Source organism: Condylostylus longicornis, unplaced genomic scaffold (genome assembly GCF_029603195.1).
Source record: "Condylostylus longicornis isolate FDR11 unplaced genomic scaffold, ASM2960319v2 ptg000092l, whole genome shotgun sequence".
Lineage (NCBI taxonomy): Eukaryota > Metazoa > Arthropoda > Insecta > Diptera > Dolichopodidae > Condylostylus > Condylostylus longicornis.
The window spans coordinates 396,210-419,923 of record NW_026578060.1 but is presented as its reverse complement, the minus strand read 5'-3'; the positions used below and the strand labels follow the sequence as shown (position 1 = coordinate 419,923).

The 23,714-nt window shown below is 27.4% G+C and overlaps 1 protein-coding gene across 3 annotated transcripts; it reads left to right on the top strand.

Moving 5' to 3' along the window:
• The first annotated feature begins 930 nt into the window (after positions 1-930).
• On the top strand, positions 931-19,023 carry LOC129613815 (ras-related and estrogen-regulated growth inhibitor). Of its 3 annotated transcripts, none has more exons than XM_055528094.1 (5): positions 931-1,082; positions 1,823-2,324; positions 17,080-17,136; positions 17,449-17,522; positions 18,486-19,023. In XM_055528094.1, the coding sequence occupies exons 2-5, from the start codon at positions 2,237-2,239 to the stop codon at positions 18,900-18,902; spliced, it is 636 nt and encodes a 211-aa protein (XP_055384069.1). In that variant the 5' UTR covers positions 931-1,082; positions 1,823-2,236; the 3' UTR covers positions 18,903-19,023. The 3 variants fall into 3 exon arrangements, with proteins under 3 accessions (XP_055384069.1, XP_055384068.1, XP_055384067.1); XM_055528093.1 differs by having other exon boundaries at positions 1,305-2,324; XM_055528092.1 differs by having other exon boundaries at positions 931-1,454.
• Positions 19,024-23,714: the final 4,691 nt, after the last annotated feature.

The window sequence follows — 23,714 nt, the reverse complement described above, 5'->3', positions numbered from 1 at the left end:
ACGAACAAATACTTCGTATCAAATACCTTGAACCTATGGAGATGTACCCAAATATCTTTCAGGCAGAAATACACGATGGATAGCGCTAACTGCAGGGTAGATATAACAATAATGCCCGACAGTCAGGCTTCCATAAGGGCTCTAGATTCTTGCTATATTTCGTCCCGGATGGTGCAGGATTGTCTCAGCAAGCTCGACCGGTTGAGTCAGAACCGCCAAGTAACGTTGCAATGGGTGCCAGGGCGCCTTGACGTGAAAGGAAACGAGGAAGCACATATGCTGGGACGCCATTTCCTGAGATGCCATAAAAAGGGGGAAGCAATAACGTGAACAAAAGACTGGAGCTTTTGGGTAAATACAACCGGGAGAGCTTTAAAGCGATTATCAGGATGCATCATAAGGATGCCGAGAAATCATATAAGAAATCCCCCAATCTGCGATCTACAAATCTAGAATCTACAGCTGTACTACTCAAATTTTTTAACAAGAATGTAAGAGGGCAATCATTTCGTTTTCTAAGTTGATCTGTTGATTCTTGGGAAACATTCGTACAGATATCAGAATGTTGGATAAATTCTTTAGAAGTCTTGCACGATTTTGTCAAAAGTATGAAGAAATCAAATTCCATCAAAAAAATTTGGATATTAAAAACGCTCCCGAAATAATTTGAATATAAAGCAAAATTTTTTTTTCTCAAAAAAGTTCTCTTTGTCTCTCAATACACTTTCGTTTCAGAAATTTTTCAGCTCATTTCGTTTAAGAAAAATCAACAGTAACAAAAAAAGATCTACTCACTCTCTACATATGTACTTAAAAGCACATCACTTTGTGTTGGAAAGAGAAACAAAATCAAGAAAGAAAAGAGAGAAATAAATTTATTTTAAACAAAAAAAAATTTTTTTAATATTCTTGAGATCAGTTGCCGGAAAACTTTTCTTTTAAAAGTGCGCCAATAAAGTTTCGGTTGATGTGGTCTATTTGAAACAAAAAAAAAAATTTATGACCTTTTGTTTTGCTTTTCTTTTTCTTTTTGTTATTATTTCTCCATAAAACATTTTTGAAAAACAACAAAAATATCATTGGTATTTCACACCTACATACACATACACGCAAAATGTTAAAATATTAAATTTGAGGACTAAGTATATTGGGAGAAATTTTAATAACATTACAAAAATTTTCCTCTTATATCCAATTCTTTACATGATTGTAAAGATGAAAAAATAACTCAAATAAAAAAAAAATAATAATAATAATAAAAAAGAAAAGGAAAAATGTTCAGGTGAAAAATTGAATTTAATCAGGAAAGTGCCTTCTACCATCTTAATAACTCCAACAACAAAAAAAATACACACTATATAGAGAAGCGTAACAAATTTTCAAACATAAGAGGCAAAATAAAAAATTACAAGTGCGAATATTGACTGAGGATTAAGGGAAGAAACTAGAAAATTGTATACAAACACATTCAATTTCTCTACTTTACTATTTTGCTTTAAAATTGCATATTTTTTAAAATTAGGCTTGCCAATTTAGTTAAAATTAATTTAAATTAATTTTGAAAATTGGAGAAAATTCTCCAATTGAGTTCAATGTATTATTTGGTGCTAAAATCAAACATCGTAGGATTTGCATTACCTTTAATAAAATTGCTCAGATATCATTAAAAATTTCAAAAGTGAATTTTAGAGTAAATGAGACGCGATTGGCAAGTCTAACCCTCTTGTTTTTTTTTTTTTAAATAATTGTAAAGTTGTGATTTTTTTTTATCACCTGTGTTGTGTACACCATAATGCCATTTTATGTTAAAATATTATGTTAGTATGAATTTGATGTATAAATTACTTTTGGAAGTTAAACATAATGTTAAGAAAATTTTCTTAAATAAAAACAACGTGTAAGAATAAGAGTGAAAAAAAATAAAAATTGTGTGAATTTTTTTCTTCATGTTTATATGGAGGAAAAAAATATTAAAATACATTTAAACAAAAGTAAAAAAGAATAAACTAAAAAATAACGGTAAGGTGAAGGAAATAAAATATAAAAAAAAAATAGAAATTTGTTAAAATCCGTAAAAGCCAGACAACAAATAGGCAATAAAGAAATACATAAAAAAAGGAAAAAAATTCAAAAACGAAAACAAAAAAAAATTGTAGTAAAAGAAAACAAAAAAGAGAAGTTATTAGAAGGAGATAGCAAAGAAAAAAACTCAACAAACAAAAGCAAGATAAAAAATATGACAACAAGAGGCATACGACGGAAGAAATCTTCATTATCGGAAGTTAAAATTGCCGTTGTTGGTGCACCAGGTGTTGGTAAAAGTGGTAAGCCATTTAATCTGTCATACCAATTGACTGTATACAACAAGCATTATAATTTTTTTGCGCTATTATTTTTTTTTTTAATTTATTTAATAACTTTATCCTTCTTGCATCTCTTTCATTCTTACGATTATCTGACATAGTTGTTTTGCATATTTAATACTAATTTACATTTTCGCACTTGTTTGTTTCATAATTAATTGGAAGGTTTTTTTTCTCCATTTTTTGTTTCCCGTTATATGGTTTTTGATATTTTCTCCCGTTGTTTATTTAAAGTTTTTGTTCCAAATAATTTTTGTTTTTTTTTAAATTGATTTATATTAAAAAAATTATAATAATACTATCATCTTTTTGTTATATAAGACAAAGAAAACAAAAATTATTTTTATTATAAGAAAATTAGCATATTTTTGGGGGGCAGTATCAAAATATATTTAGCTTGTAACGGTATTCCTGAGTACAAATTTTATTAATCTCTAACCCAGCAAAAATTGTTTGTCTTCTGCGATACGAATTCGTTTCGTTTTGGAATTGAAACGATATCGTTTTTTTAGCGAAGAAAATAAGATCGTCGGTAGCAAATAATTCCGATAAGCGATTCCTCCAGAAAATAATATATAGAAGTTGAATGTCTGAATTTAAATTAAATGGCTGAATCCGTTAAATCGTTTATTTATCACGCAGAAGATAACCCTTATTTATCCTTTAATAAGAAAATATTCTGAAATATTAAAGAAATTTTAAATATTAAAAAATTAGAGAATTGAGTAACAAGCCATTCTTTATTTACTGCAAGATAAATAATTAAGCATTGAAATTTAACCTTTGTCTGATCCTTAATCATTTTAGTTCTGATGGAAACCACTCTTACTGGTTCTCTTATTAGTTCTCAAAATTTTTCAAATCGCTCTATTCAGCATTTTTTGTAATTTCTCTTGTTCTCCTTCATTACAAATAGAATAATTTTAGAACACAAATGAAAGAACTCATGACTGAATTGTTTTTAAAAAACTTATTTCTTTAATTTTGAAGTTGCATAATTTCCTTTTTGTTATAACATCAAAACCTTTTTGTTTTAAAACAGAAAAACGATTAAATTGTCATTTGAATATGCAAAAGAAAAAAAAATTCTTACTTATTTGCGAGTATAATCCAAAATATTGGTATTTTGAAGACCGCCTTTCTGCCTTTTTAAATACTGATTGGAATTTTTTAAAAATAATTTTCCATAATTTCTTCGTAACATAAAATCTTTCAAAAGCAAATGATCGCTTCATCATATTAGTTTTACTTTATTTTATGTTAGAAGTCAAATGTTTAAGTTTGTATAATTGATGATTCCATAACTTGAAACTATAACAAAATCTGATTGATAAGATCCAGCTGGTTTTGTTTATGGCATCATATTTAAATCATATTTAAAATATCAAAAATTTAAAAACAAATTTTCAGACACCATTATCGAATTCAATGCGTTCAATAAAAATGAATTTTATAATATTAAAAATATTTTTATTTTTAGCAGAATCCAAATGTAAGAGTGATTATTTTCAATTGTTTTTTTGAATTTCAGTCTATGATGAAAATATATTTTTGCTGTTTATCGTAAGAACGTGCATGCGTTAATATTTTAAGTGCACATCATAAATGAGTCAATAATTTCAATTACTCTAAAGAATTTTTTAAAAAAATAAATAAGTAAATAACTTAAATTCTTAGTCGTAAGCCCAAAATCTTACTTGCAAAACGTAAAGATTAGATGTAGATCAGATGTTTTCTAAATAATAATGTACAACAATGCATATACAAGAGCGCATATTATAATAGTAGTGCATACATTTATTAGTGTTACCAAAACCAAAACTCAAATTCCTACAATTTTGCGGATATTTTCGAGCGAATTAAAAGAAAATTATTAATGAAAATATTTTTTATTGTGAATAATAAAATATTTTATGATTTTGAAAATAATAAAATATATTTTTTGTCAATTATAGGATTTTTGCTTTAAAACTGCAGAAAATATTGCAGAGAATCTAGTGCAAAAGTTTGAAAAGCATTTAGTTGGAAATTTTTATAATTTGTTTATTATTACAGATATTTAATACGATATTTGATGATTTGAGTGATTTGAATCTACAATCTCTCAAAATTGTGTTTAAATTCCCTATTAGATTTCTATTTCATTAACATCTCTTACAGTCTACGTAAAATAACCTTGTTTAATACAACAATATGACAATGTCATTAATAATAGTAAACTCCGGATAATTTTCTTTCGGGATATATGAAATTTCTTGTTTATATCAACTAACCGGCATCTATTGCACCCTTGAAAAACAATTTTGAATGTGTTATTTTCTATTTGAATGTGTCTATTATAAGATTTGAAATTTAATATAAAGTTAGGTTGAATATTCCAATATTCCTGTGATTTAAACATTCAAACATTCGAATCGTTCTAACATTTTAATAATACCTATACAAGTATTCATTTTTAAAAACACACACGTTTATGTATAACACTTTCATACAAATATGTATCTATAGGTGTATATTAAAAGATGTGGTAGCCAGAATCACTTTGTAACTAATTAATTTTTGTTTCAATTGATTAGATACAACATTTTGATTATAAGTGTACATATAGAAAACGCTACTCATCTCATCTTTATGGTTTAATGCCAAAAAAACAAGGAATAAAAAAAAATAGAAAAATAATATATATTTTTTTTTTAAGTTTTGTTAACCCGATACTAGAAAAATATTTATATTAAAATATAATAATAAAAATGAATTAATGAGAGAAATTTATATTTAGAAATATTATTGTACTCGTATATTATTGAATAAACATATACTAGTTCACATATTTATATACAACACTTAAGCATGTGTGTGATTGTGACGTTGTTTCCATGTCTATTCCCACAAAATATTTTTCTACAATTTTGTATGATTATTTCTTAAAATATTTTTAATACATAAGATTTTTTATTGTGTTCTTAATTTATAATTAAGTGGCTGCATCACATTCTAATAAAGTGTTATACAAAATATAACAGTTATATAAATAGAACAGTTTTTTAGTATTACAATAAAATGTGCGTGTATTTTTGCATTAAATAATATAAAAGTTTTTTTGAGTAAATCTTTTTTAGGTTATACCTGTAATTTTCTTTAAACGATTTCTTAGGGTTCTGGCAGACATAAAATTTTTAACTTTGAAACTGTTCGATTAACGTATTCCAATATGCATAGGCTCATATATTTAAGCGGACGATAAAGCTGTGTGATCACCTGTAAGAGTTTAGTTGCTTAGATGTGCGCAAAACGATTTAACAATCAAGCTGTAGTTGCATGTGTGCCCGCGTTGCAAAAATGTTACATCAATATGTCTTATGTGTTAGAATGTAGTTCGCTGCAATGCACATATTTACTTATATATTTGTCATGTATGTATATATGTATATGTACATACAATACGTTTTAGAATATTTCTGTAATAATATGAAATTGTGAAGGTATTTAAAATTTTGTATACGTATACAACTTTAATGTAAAACTGTTCGAAACCATTACAGTTGCTTTAACTTATATACTATCATAAATCTCAAAAATTATATTCGTTCTTTGCGCATTTTAAAAACAATTCGTATAGTTCAAATAAAATTCAATTTTTATTTATACATGTCAAAAAATTTATTTAGTTACTTACATAAATAAACGCATTAAAATATCCTATGGTTTATGGAATTATTGTAAACAAAATTTTAATATTTTTATTTCTCTAAAAATACATAATTATATTTATGGCGTTGTAATTTATTACATTGAAATAAATTAAGAAAATAATAGAAGCATAAAAACACGGAAATATTTTTAAGGGCGTGCAAAAAAAAAAAAAGCAAAAATACAACAAAATTGGCGCGAATTAATCAAAAAAAGTCAAAAAATATTTACTGTTTCTCGTAATTAAATTTTAATAAAATTTCGTATTTTAGAAAAAAATTTTATTTTTTTTTTAAATTTGAGAATATTTTAATTTTTCTTTAAATGCAAAAACAAAAACAGCCTTGGTATGAAACATGTAGAGAGAAAATGGTAATTGGCATTCGTTTGAGGCTTTGAAATTTTTAATTATTTTGACGTTTATGACATAGACGTAAATAGCTACAATTTATTTTAAAATCATTCTAATGTTTATAAGTCTATGCATAATGTACATGTGCTTATGTATGTTCACATAAATAACTTATAATAAAAATGTTTACATTTTGTTTTTAAAGTAAAACTAAATACCTACACTAGAATAAATAAGTTTGTACACTATTAATACACTTAGACATATTGATATACTAATGTAAATATGTAAATATTGTTCATCCAAGTTACGAATTTTGTGTCAAAATTCGTTTAAAAAAAAATAATTTTATTTCGATTTTAAAATTACTTTTATAATACGTTTTATTACTTTTACAATACGTTTTATTTCACAACACTAGGTTAAAATTTAATATAACTTTACAATTAAATTTTAAGACTATTCTAAGACTTTAATGCTTAGTTCAATTAATGTCTAAGACTATCTAAGACTTTAATGCTTAGTTCAATTAATGTCTAAGACTATCTAAGACTAAATTCTTAATCTAAATGTTACCTAATTTATAGTATAAAATTTGCTTATTTAGCAAATTTAATTTTATGTTATTTTCCTAACTAAAAATTTCTCACAGTACAGCGTAGACATGTCGTCAGCACTTTTTGTGGGAACATATTTTTGCGTTAAGAAATTCTCATGCTGAAATATGATGTTTGCTGGAAACGTATTTGAACATGTTTTAATATTAATATTCAGCGTAGAAGAATTCTCACGATGAAATATGTCTGATGAAACATGTTTGAACTTGTTTTAACATGCCCGCTATTTGATCCCTCGTTAACTCTTCCCCCTCTAAAGATCTACGTCCCGTAGATCAACGTTGAGTTTGGTAAGATTAGTAGCTAAGTCCTTAGGGGTGATCTCTGCTACGAATGTCCTTTCTGTTTGTGTCTTTTTCTTCTTGAAAATTATTATCGCTATTATAATTAGAACTACCGCAATGGTGATAACTGAGTTGATTGATGTTGTGATATTGTTTGACGTGGCTAGTTGCTGCACCTTTCTTATATTGTTCTGTTGTAAATCATGAAGATACTCCAAATTGAGTTTCCTATTTGCCTGGGTTAGATTTGTTTGAAGGAACGCTGGTAGTACCTCTGGAGATCTTACTTCGTTGTTGGTGAACGTAAGTCCCTTAATGCGTATAGTATCGTTGGAATATTGTAGGAGAAAACTTCCTGAGAGCTTCCTTGCAGTAGAGGTGGTTATAACATCTCCATGGAAATTGGATAAGAAGATCATATTCTTGGTAATTTCCTCTATTATTTCTTTCCCATTGTATTGAAAATCACATCTTGCATTAAATCCCCTGATGAGTTGCGTTACGCAATGTCCGGGTTGCAACGCTGTCAGTCTGTTTTTCTTGCAAATGGTAACATCATTAAAGTTTTCACACTTGCCTATTACGCCATAGATTTCCTCGTTAACGAGCAGTTCTTCGTACTCTAGATATACCTGACTCTCGTTTCTAATAGTTGGTTTGATCAAAATATGGTCGTATAAACGCTCGTCTGCTTTTGGTAGTGAAATTACGTAAAGGATTGTAAGACCATTAGTTATTACTTTTGGTTCAGCGTATTCGATTGCTTCAATGTCGTTAGAATATGGTAGAGTGTTAACCTCCTTCAGTATGTTAAGAATTTCATCACTACTCAGCAAGTTTGTATTGACGATTTTTTGCTTCGCGAGTTCAATTGCAAGGATGATTTCGTTAATAGCTTCCTTGATGATTACAAGCTTGTTAAATACCATCTGTTCGAATCTATGATCATTGGTATTGCCCAGTTGTTTTAGTATCTTATTGTACCGTTCCATGAGTTTGTTTGTCACTGACATTATTTCACTGTTTATTCTGTACTGTTGGTTGCTATTATAGGTCAGCTGATTCTGGTTTTGGAGTATAGTTTCTTGATTAGAATCGTCATTTTCTTCCTGCTCCAGGTTGAATAGCCGTTGCTTGGATTCAGGCTCGTTGTTTCTTGGCCGGTTTATATAGTTGACTCTCTTGCTATGTAGCGATGGATCAACATCCATCGGTGTAGGTGGTTTCGGATATGTTGGTCTTGGAGGTGCGTAGCGATTATTTTGTTGGTAATTTTGTTGTTGGGGTTGGTTACCACCTATTGGGTGACGTTGTGGGAAACTTTGCTGATACGGATTACGTAAACCATCTTGGTATGGTCTGAACGGCATAGGGATTCTTGGTTTGCTGCTTATGTTATTGATAGGTACCGAAACTCGATTATTGTTATTTTTTTGGTGCACTGTTATGTTCCTAAGATTTAAATTCTGCATCTCCAGGCAAAACGCATACGCCTCTGGCAGTGTTTGAGGCCTCTGAATCATTAACATTTTTGCTAATTCACCATTTAAACCTCGTATAAAGACGTCCAATGTTTTATTTCTGTATGTCTCGACAAGCACAGCAATTATTTCAGCATTGTAGGTTTCCGTTTTTAATTTATTCACGATGAGTGAAAATTGATGATTGACGGTAGCGTAAAATGAATCTATGCTAGAGTTGCCTTGTTTAAGCATGAACAGTTGGTGCTCGAGGGTACGCACATCTCTTTTATCGGCGTAATGCATCGACAAGCATTCCTTGATTGTTAACCAGTCTTCGTCATAGATGTTATACGATATCAAGGCCAGATCAGCCTTGCCTCTGATTTTCTGCCTGATGCTTTGTAAAATAGTCCGGTATATGGGTCTTTCTTTAACGATTTCATAATCTTTTAGTATGCTTTCTACGGCGTGCACCCAAGAGATATATTGTACTGGATCACCATCGAAATATTGGAGCTCCTTCACTCTGTCTGGGAGTCTGCTTATTTCTTTGAGTTCGTCAACAGTTTTTGGCGTTGCTAGAATTTGTTGGCTTTGTGTTTGATTACCACTAGATCCAGAAAATTCTAAATGTTGAATCCGTTGCTCCAGCCTTTTCATAAAACCTTCTTGCTCTTGTGTTAAGTCACTACCCGTTGCAGAATGTTCCAGATTTACGATACGTTGTTCTAAACTTTTGATTTGTTCTATTTGCCGGTTCACTATTCCCGTTAAATTATTGATTGCTGTGGTTAGAGCTTCCATTTTATACTCTTATATTTTTTATTTTTAAGCCTTTGAATTTGTAAAAATTTTTTTTATTGAACAATAGTTCGATTTTGATTATTCGTATCAACTCTCGTTCTCCAGTAATAGGATTTCTATGTTTTACGTGTATTGGTGGTATTGCTTCCTTTACTTTTTTCGTTTATTAGTTTTCGTTTTAAATTTTAGTAGTCAAATTAATTTTGATTTCTTAATTTATTTAATTCACCGTTATTTATATTAATTTAATTTTAGTTTAATTTTTGGTTAAGTTTTTTTTAATTTAATTTAAATTTTTTTTTTTTTTTTACTTTTATTTAAGTTTTTAATTTTTAATTATTAAGTTTATTTCAATTTTTTATTGGTTTTTATATTTAATTAATTTTTATTTAAATTAGAATTGTTAATCGTTTTTCTTTTAAATTGTTTAATTTTCCTTTTTTTAAAAAAAATTTCTTACTTTAGTATTATGAGGACTATTAAAGCGCGGGTTCGCATGTCCTATTGTTCCCGTGTTACTGAAGGTTACTTCAGGAGTCTCAGATGATTGTGTTGTGCTTTGTTCGCAGGTCGCAGATTTCTACTGGAGGCACCGTATTGTTCCTTTTTGGCTGTTAGTGTTCGAGATTTACTATCGGCCTACTGCGGTACGAGTTACGCTCACTTATGACGGGTTATTTAACCTTGTCTTCACTTGTAGAACCTTATTGTTACGACCTGTCCCTGCTGCTCGGGCGCCAGTTACGAATTTTGTGTCAAAATTCGTTTAAAAAAAAATAATTTTATTTCGATTTTAAAATTACTTTTATAATACGTTTTATTACTTTTACAATACGTTTTATTTCACAACACTAGGTTAAAATTTAATATAACTTTACAATTAAATTTTAAGACTATTCTAAGACTTTAATGCTTAGTTCAATTAATGTCTAAGACTATCTAAGACTTTAATGCTTAGTTCAATTAATGTCTAAGACTATCTAAGACTAAATTCTTAATCTAAATGTTACCTAATTTATAGTATAAAATTTGCTTATTTAGCAAATTTAATTTTATGTTATTTTCCTAACTAAAAATTTCTCACAGTACAGCGTAGACATGTCGTCAGCACTTTTTGTGGGAACATATTTTTGCGTTAACAAATTCTCATGCTGAAATATGATGTTTGCTGGAAACGTATTTGAACATGTTTTAATATTAATATTCAGCGTAGAAGAATTCTCACGATGAAATATGTCTGATGAAACATGTTTGAACTTGTTTTAACATGCCCGCTATTTGATCCCTCGTTAACTTCCATTCATTACCATTGCTTTTCATAATATTGTATAGGGTAAATTAGAATTTAAGTATATTAATTTAGCTGCAATACGAGTAAACAAAAAGATTTTGTTTAAATAGCATTTTTTTTTTTTTTTGAGGTCTTAAAGGGTTTAAAATATAATTTTTTTTTGATATTATTATCAAATTGTATAGGATCTGAATATTATATTGCTAGGTCATTTGAAGGTCATTGGCAAATATATAGGATATTTGTAGAATTTTTTATTTTAATGTCGTTCAATAATTTTGTTAATTTAATTTTTCATAAAAAATATGTTTGAAAATATAAAATTGTGTGTGTGGTATGGAGTATTGGCCGAAAATTTTTGTTTAAATATTTTGGTGAAGAATTGCATGCTTTTCGGAGTATGTGATGAAAAAGCTCATTTGCTTTTGTCACTGTCTTTGTTTTCATGCTGCTGTTATTTCATGGCACACACATGTAAGATTCCCGCCTGTTTACATTTGTGTTTTGTTTTTAAAATTTAAAAGCACAAACAGGATAATACTTTTGTATCAGCGTCATCTAGGGGTTTGGTAAGATGCCAGATTATGCACGACGAAAGTAGGCAACAATTTTTTAGTGGTGAATGATTCGCCTATTCCTATATGTATTGTCCAAACCTCGGCTTTTTCGTACAGCGCCAAAATTATTCGGATTGTTTTTTTTTGGAGTTCCTCTGTCGTTTAGGACTTCCATATTGCATTGCGCTTAATTGTGTCGAGAGCCTTCTTGAAGCCGATGAAAAGCGCGTATATTTGTGTTGTTCTGTATTCTATTGACTGTTCGACTATTATTCGAAGTGTGTTTGCTTGATTGACGCAAATCTAATGCAGGCGGAGCTCTGCATTCACGAATTGTATCTTCTAATTTGTTCCTTAGCCGATTCTGAATAATTGTTCCCAACATTTTATATGCTACATTTTTTAATATGAAGCCTTTCCAATCATTGCAATGAGTTAAGTTGCATCCTTTTGGATGATTAGGCTCGTATTCATACTGATTCCTAATTTTGCTTGAAAGTGTTGCTTTCATATTTCCAGCTGAAGCTCCTCATTTCATTTGTCACTAAGTTAACATTTCGATCTCTGACAGGGTATTCTGTGTGGCGTGTTGTGTTTTATTTTCATTCGTTGAGATAGCCAATTACGCATATTGTTCTGATTGGCGTGTTGCTTGGTATTCAATACTTGTTAAAAGTAAATGTACATTGTCTTTTATAGAGTAGATGCATTGCTAATGAAAAATTATATTTACAAAGAGAATGATGAAAAAATTATTTTAATAACAAAATTCTTTATTAAATATTCATTTAAAAATATTAATTTATTTTTTTAAATTAATTATTGAATGACATCAGCTGTGTAAAATTATAATTTCTCTAATCTTTAAGAGATTTTTTATTTTCTTTTTGTTGATTTTAATTTTAATAAATATTTTTACTTTGTACAATTCTACTCGTATATAATTATTGTTTTATACAATAATTAACTGTTTACTGTATAGGGGTCAGCATATCTATATGAGATTGTCATGCAATAATTATAATGGATATATGTATGTTTATAAGTATATCATCCGTATTTGTTGAATATTATGGATAGAGTGTGTGTGCGTTTGTGTGTATATTTAAATAAAATACAAACCACAGATCGACCAACCTTGGCCCATTTAATGTAAATATTTAAAATATTTTTCTTTTGTTTTTGTTTTTTTTTTGTATTTTTTTTATTATTTATTTGATTTTTTTTTTCTGTTTTTATTTTGTTTCATTCTTTTCAATTTTAACGAATTTTTTCTTTGTTTTTTGCTTTTTTTTTTGCTTGTTTTTATATTTTATACGATATTATTGTGGATTTAACGTAAATAAGGACTTATTTTTTATAAATAATAACTTTCACGCTCTACATTAAATTTAATATTTTCGTTATTGTGTTGTACATGTACCGTTATTGTTGTTGCTGTTGCTGTTTTTTATTTTCTCGCTGATGAAAATTTATTAATATAGGGAAAGAAAAATAAAAATTGAAAATAAAAAGCAAAAATAAATAATAACAAACAAAACAATGAAAATCATCAGTGCAAAAAAATGTAAAAAGGCAAAAAAAAAAAAAAATAAAAACAAAAAATATTTACATTGTCATTATAAACCGTTCATAGGCATGATAACCTTCCATTGTTGAGTTTTTCTTCCTTGATTTTTTGTTTTTTTTTTTTTTAATTTTTCGATTTTTTGATATTATGTATATACATTCATACAACGTCATATATATATATAAGGATATTGTCAGCAATGCGTCCAAGTCTATCAAATAAATGAAGGAACAAAAAACAAAAGAAAAAAATTCTCATTAAAAGTAAAAACAACAATCGTTTTTCTTCCTTCCATATTGTTTTATTGTTCTACGTATAACTAATACATTAACAAATTATTATTCACCACAAACACACATATACCTACATATCCATATATACATATTCTATTATTCATATGATTATTATTTTCCTCTTACATTTCATAAATTTAAAAAAGCATAAATAAAATTCAGCCGATCCATTTAGAAGGACTCAAGTGTAAAAAAAAAAAAAACAAAAAAAAATTTGTGTTTATTTTTTTTTTTGAAAAAATAAATTTCATCCTTTTGTTAATATTTTTTCTACATCAAAAATATTGTGCAGTAAAACACACATACTACTTATACGAAACAATAACTGTAATAGAAGAACAATGAACGAAAAATTGGTTTAGAGACGACACACAACAATTATGATTTAAAAAAAAATTTTGAAAAATAAAATTCAAGGTTTTCAACATCTTCATGGTATTCTATGCATTATTTGTGTACATGTGAGCGTGTGTGCGCGCTTAGTTAACTTAATTAATATAAAAACAAAAATATCTAGTGTAAAAATATTTTTGCATCAATAAACTAACAATAATAAAATGTGAAAATTGAGTACTTTAATTAGAATTTTGTTATTTTCACATAATAATGGTGTTGTAATGATTGGATGCACAAAAGTAAATTTTTTAGCGAAAACTTTCTGGTAATTTGAATTTGAACATCAATAAAAAACAAATTATCAATTATTATAAAAAAAAGAAACCAAAATAAATTCATTCAAATATGAAAATTTTTCATGGGCTTATCACCATTCAAAAATCCTTATATATTTTGTATTTAATTAAGGTTCACTCTTAACTTTTTAAAATTATAGTTGCTCTAATATTATATTGTTTTAAATGAACTTCTTTAGGTTTATTGGAATTTGGTTATGATTAAGTGTTGGAAGGAGACTTGTAGGTTGGTTGATTGACGTGGCTAATTAGCAAAAATGTGTATTTTTGCTATCAACGGGCTGTCACCAGGTCGTCATTGAGTGTATAACTACAATATTTAAATATTCATTTGTAGCAAGAAATCTTTTCTGGATCAGATGTGTAAAGTACATCAGGAAAATTTTTTTATAAAAAGTTGTTTCTCTTCCGTTGAAACTTAATACAAGATTCTTCAAAATTTTTGGAACATTTGTAGAGCTTTAACTGGGATGTTAGTAATAAAAAATTGGATTTTCAAGCTTTCTATTCAGCAAGTTATATTGCAGTGCAGTATAACTTCGTTGCTATTTAATGATGAATATCTTGAGTAACAAGTCAAAACAAACTGAAAGGATACAGTTGTAGTAAAATTTGCAGAATTAAAAATAGTTAAAGCTATGTTAAAAATCTTTCCAGAATTGAATTTCTTTCCCTTCTATAATATATGACGGATATAGGTAGTTTTCATCACGCAATCACAGAAACATTTTTAATTCCCTGAAGACCCCTGTTTTCAATAACATTTTGCTATTACTTCAATACTTCTTCGAACTGAAAAATAGTCCCTCTGATTTATTTAAGCTGCGATTTCATATTTCATACCAAATATATCCCATAGTCATTATCAATCAACACTCATTTCCCTTTTCAATTTATTCCTGATATTGTTACATACACACATTTTTGCTTCTTTTTGTGTTTCCTGCTGAGTTTTTTCCTTTTAATTTTTTTCATTTTTTTTTGTGGATTTTTTCATTAAAAATACAAATTAATTAAAAAGAATTAAAATCACTGAATAGTACAGAGAGAATCATTGGTCAAAGCATTAAGTTCACAGTACATACATTGATACATATATACAATAGCACAAGTCCAAATTTGTGTAAAATCAAAAAGTTCTTTGTGAACTTAGAAACCAAGTATGAAAAAAAGGCAATTTTTTCTCTGCAATTCTTTTTTGATTCTCTTGGATGTGATCCATAAAAATTGTTTATTTTTTTTTTCTTGTATTCAAATTAATTTATTATCAAATAACTGTAAAATCATTTATGATTTCTGTTATATACACAACAGTAATAATAATTACAACAATAACAAAAAAAATTTATAGCATAATTTTATACAATTTTAGTTTGTTTCAAGACCACCAGAGCTATAGATAAAAATTTTATTTTATATTTTTGTTGTTTTTTGTTGCATTTTTTGTGTTTTTTGTGAAAACATTTATGTGTCCTGATAAAATATTAGAGTTTATGAAATTTATTGTTGACATATTTCAATGTTTCATACAGATAAATTATTTGAATCAAAATATTTTATAAAGTTATTTTACATACACATACACACAGTACACGTATACGATTTTTTTTTGTGCGAAACATAAATTACTTAAAAATGTTTTAGTTTCGCTTTTTAATAAAAATTTATGCATATTTTATAGTCATTTTCTGGTGAATGAATAGAAAAATCACAAATAAAATTTAAAGAGGGAGGAGAGGATTAATTGAGGGAAAATTGAAAAGATTCGCAAAATTGGTTTGAATGAATCCAAATTAAAAAATTTAATGTGATCATCATATATTCGAGCGCAACGTGTACTGTCTAGTTTAGCGAAAGTGTTGCAGTAAATTATTAAAATATCTTTTAAACACTTTTTTCTAATTTCGAGGCCGCTAAGCTGTTGGCTGATATACCTAGAAAAATGTAAATGTGGTTCTTAGAAGAGTTTTGCTTTATGCTATCCGAATGCCCTGAAAATCCTATTCCGTCAACTAGTTTCGGTGGCAAACAGAATTGAAATATTAAATTTCAAGAAATTTTGTCAATATCTTTCGCACATATAGTCGGCACAAATCGGCCGCTGGTTCGGTTTCCAAGCCATAATATTCTCAAAAAAGTTACAAGTTCATTGCTTTAACATCCTAAATTCAAATATTAAATGTCAAGGAAATTGGTTGAGTATTTCTGTTTAAATGTTCAAAAATGCAAAACCGGTCCGTAACAAGGTCTATTTTCCGATACCTGATATATATTAAAAGTTGGTCAATTGGTGAAACAGCAGAAATAAAATTACAAAATTGGTTCAGCTGAACTTGGGATACACGCGTTCACAGACAGAGTGACATCTCTCTAAATATGATTTATTTATGCTCTCCTACCATGGAGAAGTGTGTTTCCATCGAAACCTCTTAGTTGAATATAATTTTGCGATAAAACATAGAAATAGTTTTTAACTCTAATCGAATATGATAATTGCTATAGTTCCTGCATTAGTCAGATTTTATATTTACATTTTAGGAAACGAGTGTTGTACACAATTTTCTGTGTAGTGGACGGAAAGAGCACCAATTTTCGTGATGGCGGTGTAATTAAATCCTATCTCCTTCTACGTTTTTGCTATGGTGGTGTTATTCCCTTTAGCACGTCCATATAGTAATATGCACATTTCTTCAAATTGTACGCATTACAGTCGACAGATGGCTTGCTTAAATACACGATTATAGTATATGCTATCAAAATCAAGTAGTTATCGACTGATTTGAAATTGAATTTGGACAAATCCTACCTTTGGTATGCTTCAAAAAGAACGTAGTATGCCTTCATGTTTGGCAGTTAACCTTGTCGTAACTGCGATAAGTTTCTATGTTGATCCTGCAAATATAAACTGAAGTAGCTAAATGCTTTAAGAAATTTATAGCTGAGACTGTATAATCTGAAAAATAAAGCGTTATTTTAGTGAAGCAACCGATCTTGTGACACTTAATGTCTCTAAACTATTGTATTTGCATGTCATTGAATTTGCTATAAAATCTTCACGAATTTTTATTAATGCAAAATTTTGTTTTTTTGTTTTTTTTTTCAGCTCTCATAGTTCGATTTATTTCCAAACGGTATATAGGGGAATATGATCATCAAGGAGGTAAGTAAAAGCCTATAATTTAATTTGTAAACAAAAATGTTACTTTTATACAGAAATTATTTTATACGTACATACATGAACTTCTTTTGAATTCTAATATTGCAAAAGTTAAAGAGGCAAGAAAAAGCAATTTAATTTGTTCTTGCAAAAATTTTTTTATTAATTGTTTACTTTATGCTATTTATAAACTTCCTATGTTATAGGGATCCTTTGGTTTACATAAAAAATACTATAATTTATGTTTGCGTGTGTTTATGAAATGGGCTCACTAAATTAAAATCAATTCTTTTTCTTTTATTCATAAAATTTTAGAAAGTCGAGCTAAACATGAAGCGATGATAGATAATGAGCCTGTGATGTTCGAAATTCTTGATACCTGTCCGAAGGTGAGTATTTGCTGTATAATAAATTCGCATTTCGTAATTTACTATTTTTTCATTCTCGCCGCACAAATTTCCGCGATATAGAACGTGGTATTCCAAGCCGGATATAATTGAAAGCCTCACTAGCAATTCGGTAATTTTATTTACCACATATAATGCAATTTTTTAGGTTTGTCACTTACAAAATACAACAATATTTCATGAATGCACCATTTAAAATGTAACCTGAAACACCGAGGTCCATTAATTTGTGCGATTCCGAAAAAACGTGTCACAGACTTTGAAGCACAGTTGTGAAGTTAAAGAGCCCGTCGAATCACTTCGTGTACACATAAAATTTCAATTGAAATTATAGAAATGCTATTTGGTAACTCTGTTTTTACTATAACCCAGTCACGGTTAGAACAGTGTTGACGAGAATGAAGAAATTCATTCAAAAAAAGAACCTAAATTTTTATTTCAAAAATAAAATGAGTTTCCAATAGTTTTAAAGGCATTCGTCTTGGTTTATTTACAAAATTCCTTTTTACGTCAATCACTTGATTTCTCTCATAACTTTCTCAATGTAAAATTTTCACATATATAGGAAAAATATTTCATATACACTCTTGTCTAACTACTCAAAAAACTTCATTTCTCTCATTTTATTTTTGTATTTTACCTATATTTCCTTTAAAGTATCCTTTTAGTTTTTAATGTGTACACAATATTGTAAACAATTTATTTTAATATGGTGCATATTATTCTTGTATATACCTATATATGTGTGTCAAAATGAATAACATAAAATCTATGAAGTATACACGTATGTATACATAGATGGAGTCAGAAAAACTAGGATTTTTATCATAAAATTCTTTTGTATTTCTACATTAAAAGAATTTGCGTACACAACCACATATACATACATACATTTAAATATTAAATTTAATATTTTTTCTTAATTTTCTCCTTTATGTTTTTTAGGATAAAGATGATTTTCCCAATGCATCAGATTTAATACAATGGGCGGATGGTTTACTTTTAGTTTACTCAATTACCGATAGGCATTCATTTAATTATATAAGAAAAGTAAAATCAGATTTTAGTTCTGATTTACCAGTTGTTCTTTGTGCCAATAAAGTTGATATGGTCCATCTACGTCAAGTGAGTACTGAGGAAGGTGAAATATTGGCAAAAGATTTTGAATGTAAATTTAGTGAAGTATCAGCTGCTGAACATGTTGGCCAAGTTGCAGAAGTATTTCATGATCTTTGTAAGGATATTTTATCATCAAAACGTAAATCAAAACAAAGTATATTGGAAAGAGTTGAAAGGATATTAGGTGGTGGAACAAAACCTTACAGTAGAGGCAAAAGTGATAGCGCTTTGCCAAAAGACTGATTGATGGTTTAAGTTTTTTTTTTTTTTTAAAAAAATTTTCATTTCTTTTCCTATTCATTTGCTTTTTGTTTTTTACTTTGATGTTATACATATAACACATATATACAAACATACATATAAATAATTTATTTATTTATTTATTTATTTATTTTATTTATGGTTCTTATTTTTGCTATTCATTTAAAATAATAAAATTTTTAGAATTAAAACAAAATAAAATAAAAATTAAATTTGTAATTATTATCGCAAATTGTAATTTTTTTTTTTGGGAAAATTTCAAATTTCATTTTATTCCTTGTGAAAATCAGGATTTATAAAATATTTATGAACATAATTATGTGTTAAAATTTATTTATATATGAAAAAAATAATTGTAATTTAAAAAAAAATAATTAAAATAATTTATTTATAAATTAAAGTTTTTTTTTATATTTATTAGTAAGGTTTTGGAAATTTATTTAAAATTTTAAATTGCATGGAAATTAGATGAAAAATTTAATATTAAGGGTATGAAAGACATTTTAAATTCTATAAATTTTTATTGTGTTTCAGTAAAAAAATAAGGTTTAGTATAAGCCAACGAACCTACTTAGATCATGTTTGGATACGACACAGAGTTAATAAAATTGGTAAATCGAGCTCTAAACCATGCACAAATCTTTTTTTCCAGCTCAAAATTTTGATTGTCCGTTGTGGTGTTCCTGAATTTCTCAAACAGTGTCACAAAATGAAAAATGTGTTTTAATCGCTTTGAATAAATGTAGGAACGTTTTATGATTCATACATCAAGGTTGAACAGAAGTACTTTACTAGAAAGCGAGACAAAATAGAATTGATCATGTTAAGTAAGTGATACGTATGTACGAAATTGTAGGACAGCTGGTTAAAGTACAATTTCGATCAAGTTCGTATTACATAGGGTTCTGATATTGACTATCATAAACACTTTATATAAATTTGATCTAACTTTATTGATTTTTAAGATATTGAAGATAAGAATATATTTGTATGCATGTCTATATCCTAGACTGTTATTTTTAAAGTTACTACAAGCGGAGTGACGAATTTATAATAACCTTCGAACATATTTTCGACGTTAGATAACAGTTGCCATAATACCACATTAATTTATGCAAAATTTCAATAATGAAGTTTCAATAATTTTTCAGAAATTATCAAACTTTACTACGGGAGTTGTACGGCCGCTAACCCAAATCGTTGCATCGAACACATCCAACTAACTTCTTTAAACATATAACTCTTAACACAGCTAAAAGTATTTGCTAGTATTTAATACTTTGGAAATAAGTGAGAACCTGCTATTGGTATTAATTACTTCTTCCATTGTTTCCATTGTTCCATTAACCATTAAAATTTTTTGTTACATACAATTTGAATTTTTAAATAAAATACATGAAAATGAATAAAATTATTCAATTTTTTTTCCTATTTTAAATTTATTTATAGATTTAAATTCTAGATATTGTGATTACAAAATATTAAAAAATCCATTCCGATACATACATACATACATATATGTACATAAATCAACTTTATCAGATGTTTTTACACATGCTGCTGATTAGAATCCGATTTAGTAACGACATCACGTCAAACGAAGTGATTTGAAAACTTTTTCGTTTCCTAAAAATAGCTTTATTCATTTACATACATACATACTAAAAATATAAACATATGAGTATATGTAAGCAATTTTCATGTTTAAATTTTTAACATAAAAGTTTTCTCAATTCTCAATCATGTTTAATAAAAAATTAGAAGAAAAAATTGGGATAAAAAAAAATCTGTATAACAAATAACCTACATTTTTCTCTTTTTCTCTTTTAATTATGAATTCGAAAATAATAAAATTCTCTTAAAACAAAAAGTAATTTTAGTACTAAATTTCAATTTTTTTTTTAGTGCACAAAGCTTTCACAAAGCGCATGGAAAGTAAATGAAATTCTGTTATACTCTCTGTATGGTACATAAAAAAAATGTTACTGAAAATGTTATACAAAATGTTATGGTTAGTAAAATTCATTCAGTTTGCACTTGACTTTTTATCAAAGTTGAATTGTTAAAGACCCGATAAATGTATGTAAAAAATCTTATTCCTTGGTATTTAACGGTGAACTTAATTTGTTGTTTTTCTTTGGCATCTGATGCCTTCTCAGAAATAAAAATTTTATCCTTTTCTGATGTTTTGAATTATGTTTTATGTTTTAATTTGAATATGTTACGAGTCAGGTATGTGTACCATGTGCAAATATTAAAAGAGGGAGGGAGCATAGGAAAAGGGAACGTGAGTACTGAAACTCTCAGGTTTTTTAACAATACTTTTCATTGTATAGTATATAAGATATTGCTAGATTTAAGATCAATAAAATATTACTCAAAATTTTAAATTAAAATTTCGAAGATTACAATAAATACCCTACTCAACTAAAATTCCAATTTGCGTTTATAAAACTGTTCAATTGTTCGCAAATAATATGATACAATCAAATTTCTTGACTTGTACTTTATCTTTAAATAAGACAAAGATTAAAGTGAAAAGCAAAATTTGTGATGTAGTCTTTAAGCTCGTATAAAATACCTAATAAATATTGCCTTTTGTTATTTGGAAACGTTTGTCTTAACTGTTTGTTCTCCTATACAAAAATTTATAAAATATAATTTAAATTATTAATTCCAGAGAATTCATAAATTTTGCATAATTTTAGGGGTACGTGCTTTTAACAAAGAACTACTGAAAGGCTACCTTACGAGATTTTTTTCTTTCTATGTATAGAAACTTTGAATTGGAACATTTCCGCACCAGAATATTATAAAGATTTTTCAAGTTCATATTTGAGAAATGAGTGACTAAGGCTATGTATCGAAGTGCAAAAATCTTGTATTAAAGTTGTACTTTTCGTAAAATATTGTTTTATAGATTGAAAAGAGGAAAATTTTCAATACTAATCCCATGTTATAAAGTAATAGTTCATTAAATAGATTGTGTTAAATCAAATAAGAAGCCATTTCGGATCTTAAAAGGATTTGATCATATTCAAACACATAAAATTTCTATATACAAATTAATTATGTCGTTAATTTATAATTGTTTTTTCTTTCTCCTCCTGCTTCTTCTTCTTCTCGCCATTTTTATATTTTCTTTAATAAACAAAAAAGGATAATGATATTATTTTTTTTTATATATACTTATGAATATACACACGCATATACATACATACAATCTATATTAATTTCGGCTCTCTTCTTGTCTCCGTTCTTAATTTTTCTTTGTTTTTTTTCCTTTTGTCGTTATTCTTAAATTATCCTTTCTTATGCATGTCGTCCTCATAATTACAAGAAATGTTAATATTAAAATTTTTAAATATAAAAAAGAAAAAAGGAATGAGATGAAAAAAAAAAACCAAGATGAAGAAACTTTTATGTTTTTTTTTCTGACAACTTTTTTCCTAAATAATTAATTATATTGGAGTTTAACTGTTACCGCGCTGCCACCATTTCTTTATATGTATACCACTTCTATTGTTTGGTCTAATATAATTACTGCAAGGGAAAATTTTCGCGGTTCTTTTTCTTTTTTTTCTTATTCTATGAATTGTTGTTTATATTGTTGTTTTATTGTTATTCTTAAGTTTCTAAAAATCATGATACAATTTGACATTGAGTAACGCGTCAAGTGTTTCTATGTACAATATACAAAATATTTTATTGTTATTTTGTAAATTGCACACCAACATATATAAACAAAATGTATAGGAACAAGGCATATAGATTTTTATCGAATTAAAGAAAAACTCATTAATTTTGGGAAAATTTTTGGAATAAAATTTTTTAAATTTTTTTCTTCTTTTCGTTGATGAATTTTTCTTAATTCTGTCAGTGTTTTTGTGTGTGTGTTTTTTTTATTTTTAGAAAATTATTTTTTGTGAATTTGCACCATTCGATTATTATATTGGAACTTTTACGTTTATTATGTACTTTTGTACTAATTAAATAAACCTCAATTTGTTTAAGAATTGTTCAGAAATTGTCCAGGCATAACCATTTATGTTACAATAGCACAATTACGAGTATTGTGGATTGCAATCGCTGTGTTATTAAACTGTGGAGCTCATATATTTATGAAGTCCTTTAAAAAGTTTTCAGGAAATGATTGGAATAACAAAGAATATTATAATTCGTTACTTAACAATTTTATTGTTCAATAACAAAAATATACAAGTTATTATATTGTGTATAATTTTGCGCCTTTAAATATGCTATTTAGGTTTTAGATTTTATGCATTCAAATTAGTTATATAATGTTATATTATAAATTTTTTATTATACATACCATATTTTTATTTGTATACCGGAAATGTCTGGAAACCGACAATTTTTTATAAAGGTTTTTGTATCACAAAAACAGGATACTTCAATAAATTATTTCATAAATTTTATAATAAATTTAAAAAAAATAGGAAAAAGGAAAAATATTGCTTTTATATGCTTTCAATCATAGTCGTGATATTTTATTTTAATGGACGGTGTGAGAAGGTTTCCTATGTATTGTGTAATTATTTTTGTTATATTAAAGTATAAACGTAGTAGCAAATCCAGGCAGCATTTAACGTTGAGCTAAGGATGGTGGATTTTCATTCGAAAATTATTTGAAACTTTAAAAATTTATTTGTTCTGTAATAGGTTGTTTATTTGTTTTGGATGAATTAATCGATTTTGCATTTCACATAGCACTCCAGCCAACAGATTTAACTGTTTCAGTTTTAGTTTTGAATATCAAACATTGTTAACGGG

What these genes read in the sequence shown, in the direction of transcription:
- LOC129613815 (XM_055528094.1), top strand. Translation starts at nt 2,237, where the DNA reads ATGACAACAAGAGGCATACGACGGAAGAAATCTTCATTATCGGAAGTT. An exon ending in ACCAGGTGTTGGTAAAAGTG is followed by an intron (nt 2,325 to 17,079) that starts GTAAGCCATTTA and finishes TTTTTTTTTCAG; the next exon opens with CTCTCATAGTTCGATTTATT. An exon ending in TTCTTGATACCTGTCCGAAG is followed by an intron (nt 17,523 to 18,485) that starts GTGAGTATTTGC and finishes TATGTTTTTTAG; the next exon opens with GATAAAGATGATTTTCCCAA.